At 48.1% G+C, this 6,038-nt stretch overlaps 1 protein-coding gene across 1 annotated transcript; it reads right to left on the reverse strand.

The window, feature by feature from the left end:
- Nucleotides 1-2,666: 2,666 nt before the first annotated feature.
- Nucleotides 2,667-4,595, reverse strand: LOC126999354 (uncharacterized). Its single transcript, XM_050861890.1, has one exon. The coding sequence runs from the start codon at nt 4,438-4,440 to the stop codon at nt 2,809-2,811; it is 1,632 nt and encodes a 543-aa protein (XP_050717847.1). The 5' UTR covers nt 4,441-4,595; the 3' UTR covers nt 2,667-2,808.
- Nucleotides 4,596-6,038: the final 1,443 nt, after the last annotated feature.

The following is a 6,038-nucleotide window of genomic DNA, read 5'->3' on the forward strand; positions in this document are numbered from 1 at the left end:
ATGCCATTGTTCCTCGTTCGCAAAGTGTCATCGATCATAAACAATTTCGTTCTGTCTACATTCGTGAATCCATTAAGTATTTTAAAACATTCGATCAGTTTTCCTCGGAGTCGGCGTTTCTCAAGAGAGAACATGTTAAGGCCTTTCTTCGTAAGATTTGTTGCGCAAGGAAGGGATCATTTGTGTTGCCCGACGCTGAACACCTAATTTGGCAATGCCCTTTGCATGGTGGGGAGACAAACACTGTACCGCCTATTCCAAGTGGGTCTGACTAAACTATTGTAGAGCGGGACTATTACATCTTTATTCTTGAATAAAAAAAATCTTTTAATGAAGCCCAACATTCTGTTCGCTTTATTTGCTGCATCGATGCATTGATGTGAGAATTTGAGGTTTGACGCGATTTTGACCCCCAAGTCCTTAATGCATTAAACGCTTGTGAGTTTAACGCCGCCCATTTCTTAATCGAACTTCTTATTTCTTGTTCCAGCTTGAAGTACCTGGCACTTGTCTACGTTAAAGGGCATCTCCCATCTATCCGACCAAGCTGAAATTTTGTGCAAATCCTCTTGGAGGCTTTGCCTGTCTTAGTCAGTGAGAACCGAGTTACCAATCTTTGTGTCGTTTGCAAATTTACTAATGCCATTATTGAGTCCAACATCCACATCGTTGATGTAAATAATGAAAAGCACTGGGCCAAGAACCGAGCCCTGAGGGACGCCACTAGTGATCGACGCCCACTCTGAGTTAAATCCGTCAATCACCACTCTTTGTTGTCTGTTGCTCAACCAATTCGCGATCCATTGGTTTACTTGACCGTCAATACCTATTTGCTTTAATTTATAAAGCAATTTATGATATGGGACTTTATCAATCGCTTTCTGGAAATCAAAATAGACTACGTCCAATGATTTGGTTACGTTATAAACTGAGAAGAGGTCGTTATAAAAGGTCAATAGGTTTGATAGGCAGGATCTTTTGTTACGGAAGCCATGTTGTGAATCCCCAATTAATGAGTGGCTTTCAAGGTAACTCACAATTTTGTCTCTAATTATGCTCTGAAGTAGCTTATCTACAACTGAAGTTAGAATAATAGGTCTGTAATTACCTGGTATTTTTTTTTGTCTCCTTTCTTAAAAATCGGTTTCACGTTAGCCTTTTTCCAATCCGAAGGGACGATGCCTTGTCGCAAGGACATATTGAATATGGTAGTGAGGGAGGAGAGTATTTCGCTCTTTGTTTCTTTAGGCAGTATAGGATATACTTTATCGGGTCCGGGACTTTTATTTGTTTTAAGTGATTGGAGAGCTTTAAGGACTTCATCGGTTGTTATTTCAAAATTAGGCAATGCATGCTATAGATTTACATTAGTACTGGTGCTGGTGGTAGTGAGAGGAAGACTATTAGTATTAAACACCGAGGAAAAGTAACTGTTTAAGAGGTTTGCATTGTGTTGGCTGTCAGTCACTAGTGCACCGTCGCCTTTTTGTTGTTTATGTAACTGAAGAAGGATTTCGGATTATTTTTACAGTTGGCTGCAATATTTTCTTCATATCTACGCTTTGCCTGACATACTAATCTTTTTATTCGTCGCCGGGCATCATGATAAAGTCTAATGTTTTCGGGCGTGCTTTGTTCTTTCTTTAACCTATAAGACAATTTTCTCTCCTTGACCGAGTGTTTAATTTCGCTATTAAACCAAGGTGGGCTTTTATTTGTGTTATTTCGCTTCTCGCACAAGGGGACGAATGGGTTCTGCTGAGTGAGTAAATGATTTTTAAAGCTTAGCCAGGCTTCCTCTACATTGCCGTCATCTGATAGTTGTATTTCTGTTAGTTTTTGTCGGATTTCTACGAAGTTAGCTCTTTTGAAATCGGGCACCTTTACTTTATTTTCAGTCACTGATGTTTGAGCTCTAATGTCGACGCGCACTAATTTATGATCGCAAGAACCGAGGTGTTCTCCTACCGTGACATTACTAACTAGGTTATCTTGGGTCGTTATAACAAGGTCGAGTATGTTATTTTGTCGAGTTGGTTCAGAAACCATTTGCCTTAGATAATTTTGTTAAAAAAATTCGATCATTCTATGTGACTCGCCTTCTGTACCTGACAGTGTCGCCCAGTCGATATGGGTAGGTTAAAGTCTCCTAATATCAGTGAGTCGTTGTTATTAAGTGACTGCCTTAAAACGCTGTACATTTCAAGATCGTCATCGAGTGATTGCCCGGGAGGCCTGTAGAGAGAGAGACTTCCTACCCAGCACAGCAGAGCACAGGAAACGACACAGTGAACCTTGTGTGTTGCGTACACGACACGGCGCATCACAACACAGGAACGTCGCCTTGAACTCACACAGTGTGAAGACAAAGAACAGGAACCACGGAAACAACGGGAACAAGCAAACAGCGGGGCGGTGGTGCAGGGGTTGGCCGCAGCAGCTGACCAAGTGTTGACCGTGAGCTGCCGGAAACGACGTAGTCCGTGTTGTACTGGGCAATGATAGGGCAAACTTTTTCATCAAGTATATTTACGTAATGCACACACACACACACACACACACAAAAAAAAAGGCTGCTGCAAGGATGTCCCAAGAAACTAACACATTGCATCAAATATTTATACAGTGCACAAAACATCACGCAAAATATCACCCCGGATGTTACAAGAATGCAACGAAAAATTAACCTCAGAACATCACGCCATAGTCCGCCAGTCACCTCTATAATCTTGCTGTGGTGGTGGTGGTGGTGGTGGTGATGATGATGATGATGATGATGGTGGTAGTAGTGATGGCGGTGGCCATTACTCACACCACCACGCCACAGTCCGCCACAGTCACCTCCGTAATGTCCCTGTGTTGGGCTGCCTCGGCCACCACGTGCAGCCCGTCCACCACCACACCGAAGACACCAGACACAAAAAACCCTTCATGGTCTCTGGTGCGGATGCCAAACAGACCACACTCACCCTGGGTAGGATCAATCCGCGCCAGCCCACACACTGCCCCCGCCAAGACTAACTTCCGGTACTCACCCTCACTAAGGCCAGGCAGCAGGACGCATGTCCCCTTACCATCGTTACTCTCGTAGTCTCCGCCCAGCACAAACTCTCCCGCCTCCCCCTTCTTCACCACATAGAAAAACCTTGTGTTAACGTAGGAGGGGCCCCGCTGCCCCGTGCACAACAGTATGAACTGTCTGCCCCGCGGGGTGTCGGGGCTCAGACGAATTTGGACCCGCCGCGGGGCGCTGCCCGGCCAGGATAGGTCCAGGAACACCGTGCAGGGGGGTGAGGGCGGCACAACCTCGCTCACCTGGAGGGTTGCTGCGCCCAGTGGCGGGGGATGGTCCTTCAGGGCGTGGAGGCACAGCTGGCCGGCTTCAAGGCTTATTCTTGCGTGTCGGCGCTGACCTTCCGCCTGGTGGACAGCAAACACCCGGCCAGCCTCCAGTAGATGCTTGGCTGGCTGTGTCAAGCTGCGGAGGTCCTCGGCCGTCAAGCTCCATGTACAGGTGAGGTGCAGTCTGTCCATGACGGTGGAGTCTGGGTCTGCCTGGGGCCTGGGCTCCTCTGTAGGAAGTGTTTCCAGAGCTGCCTGGACAGCCTCCAGGGCTGCACTAGATGCCACGTTCACCTTCCTGGCGGTGGTGACGGTGCTGGCATCAGGAAAACCTTCTCGGCACTCCTCCACCGCCTGCTCTGCCTCGCCAGTGCAACGAAACACTTCAGTCACCGCCGCGCCTGCTTCTTGCTCTGTTGTAAGGGTGCGTAACGTCTCCAGCAAGGCCTGCAGCCTCTGCTCCCCCTTCTTCAGCTCCTCCTCCTTGGCCGCCGCACGGGACTCTTCCTGCTGCAGGAGCTCCCTGGCACTCCTGCTCTGGTCCACCAGTCCCAGGAGCCTGTCCTCCAGCTGCTGCTGCCGCTCGCCCCAGCCTGCCAGGGTCGTCTGGTACTGGTTCAGCTGCGACTGAGCCTCCCGGCAGGCGGTGATGGCGGCCACAACTGTGGCCTCCTGTTCTTGCAGGAAGGAACGCATTTTCTTGGAGAGACCCGCCGCCTCCTTCTTGCCAGCTGCTGCTGCTGCTCCTTCCCCTTCCCCGGCACTGGGTGGCGGCGAGGCTGCTGCTGCTGCTGCCACCTCAGCGTCTCTCATCATTCTTATGAGGGCCTCAACAGCATAGCACACAGGGAACTGCCCTCCCTCGGGCACGGCGTGGCTGACGCGGCACTCTGGGCAGGCAACACGGCCCTGCTCCTTCAGCTGATCTATGCACAGCGTGCAGACAGTGTGGCCACAGGGCAGGGTGCGCGGCCGGTGCAAGGTGCCATCATAGCCTATCATGCACACTGGACACTCCGCAGGGCTGCCGACAGTGTTCATGTTCTTCTTAGCCCGTCTCTGCCGTGCCATCCTGCCGCCCCTCCCTGCAGCCTCCATGACGCTGGTGGTGGTGGGGGTGGTGTTGAGGGGCTGTGATGGTCTGATACACTCTCCTCGCCGTGGCAGTGTTCTGTGAGGTGGTCACGGGCGTGGTGGGCGGACACTCTTCTTTAGGGGGGCACGGCTCTGCCTGGGAGTGGCTGTCGCTGAGTGCAGCTCACGACTATCAGTGTACTGATAGTCTCCAAGGAGATAATCAATTCATTGATAGTCTCCAGGGAGATAATCAAAACACTGATAGTCTCCAAGGGGAGTATCACTATAGCCTTGGTGCGTCTGTGCTGATGATCGTGTGAGGCGGCGAGGGGAGGGAGAGACACGAACTTGAACTATTGAGTCCTTCACTGAGCTCGACCTGCCATCTGGTGGCCCTCGTGGAATTACCAAAAAAATCATGCATGCGGACTTTGTCAAATAATTTTTCGTTAGTATTCAGAAATCACAGACCTTTCTCATAGCTACGGTACAGAGACAACTGACTTACTAATAGTATTTAAGAAACGGGGATAAGTAGGAAATAGAAAATTTAAATATATATTTCTCCCACATAAACAATCGTCACATGTTATCTGCTGTTCATTTAAAGTTCCATACATTGAATGTAATGTTATAAGATTATAAAGATGTATGTTTTATGATTCAAATTATAAATAAGAAATAAGTTTAGCATTTGCTGCCGGCAGCGTGCGTAAGGTTTAGCAGCAGTGTGAACACCCTCCCGTGCTGTGACTGGAGAGACGGAGGAATGCATCGTGTGTGGGGCAGCGGCGTGCCAACCGGAGGAATGATGAGTGGCAAAATTTCAAGACATTCAACCACTTCTTCTTCTTCTTCATACGACCTTAATCCCACTGTATTGCAAGGTCGGCCGCTCGAGTTATCTTTCGCCACCTGCTTCTATCCATTGTATCATCTTCTTGCACTCCTTGTATATTCATGTCACAATTTATCACATCTCTCCATCTTATTCTTTGTCTTCCGATACTTCTTCTTCCCCTAATCCCCGCCATAATTGCCTTCTTCACTGGTTCATCATCATCTCTCCTTTTCACGTGTCCAAAGTGTCTCAGTCGGGCTTCTCTCGCCTTCTCCTGTATATTACATATTCCACACATTCTTCTTATATTTTCACTTTGTCTCCTCTCCAACAGTGAGATGCCAGCTATCCACCTCACCATCCTCATCTCCGTTCTCTCCAAAATGCCTTCTCCTTTATTCCTTAATGACCATGTTTCTGCACCATACAAAAGTACTGGTCTCAGCACACTTTTGTATATTTTCATTCTCAGTTTCAATGGTATTTTCTTATCTAAGGTCACCCCGCTCACTTCCCTCCATTTTTGCCATATATCTTTTACTCTTTGTCTCACTGCCTTCTCTGTCCCTCCTTCATCTGCAATTACTGATCCCAAATATTTAAATTCATTTGTCTGTTTCAATCTTCTGCCATCCTCCGATGTTACACTTATTTCTTCATGCCCTTCCCTGCTGCTTACCATTACCTCCGTCTTTTGTGTGTTTACTTTAACTCCCTTTCTCTCCAGGTTACCTTTCCATATCAAATATCTCTGCTGTAGGCCTTCCTCTGTATCCGC

Source organism: Eriocheir sinensis, chromosome 2, assembly GCF_024679095.1.
Source record: "Eriocheir sinensis breed Jianghai 21 chromosome 2, ASM2467909v1, whole genome shotgun sequence".
NCBI classification, from domain to species: Eukaryota; Metazoa; Arthropoda; class Malacostraca; order Decapoda; family Varunidae; genus Eriocheir; species Eriocheir sinensis.

Bases quoted from the DNA above. Each gene is read 5' to 3' on its own strand.
- LOC126999354 (XM_050861890.1), bottom strand. From the start codon at position 4,440: ATGGAGGCTGCAGGGAGGGGCGGCAGGATGGCACGGCAGAGACGGGCT.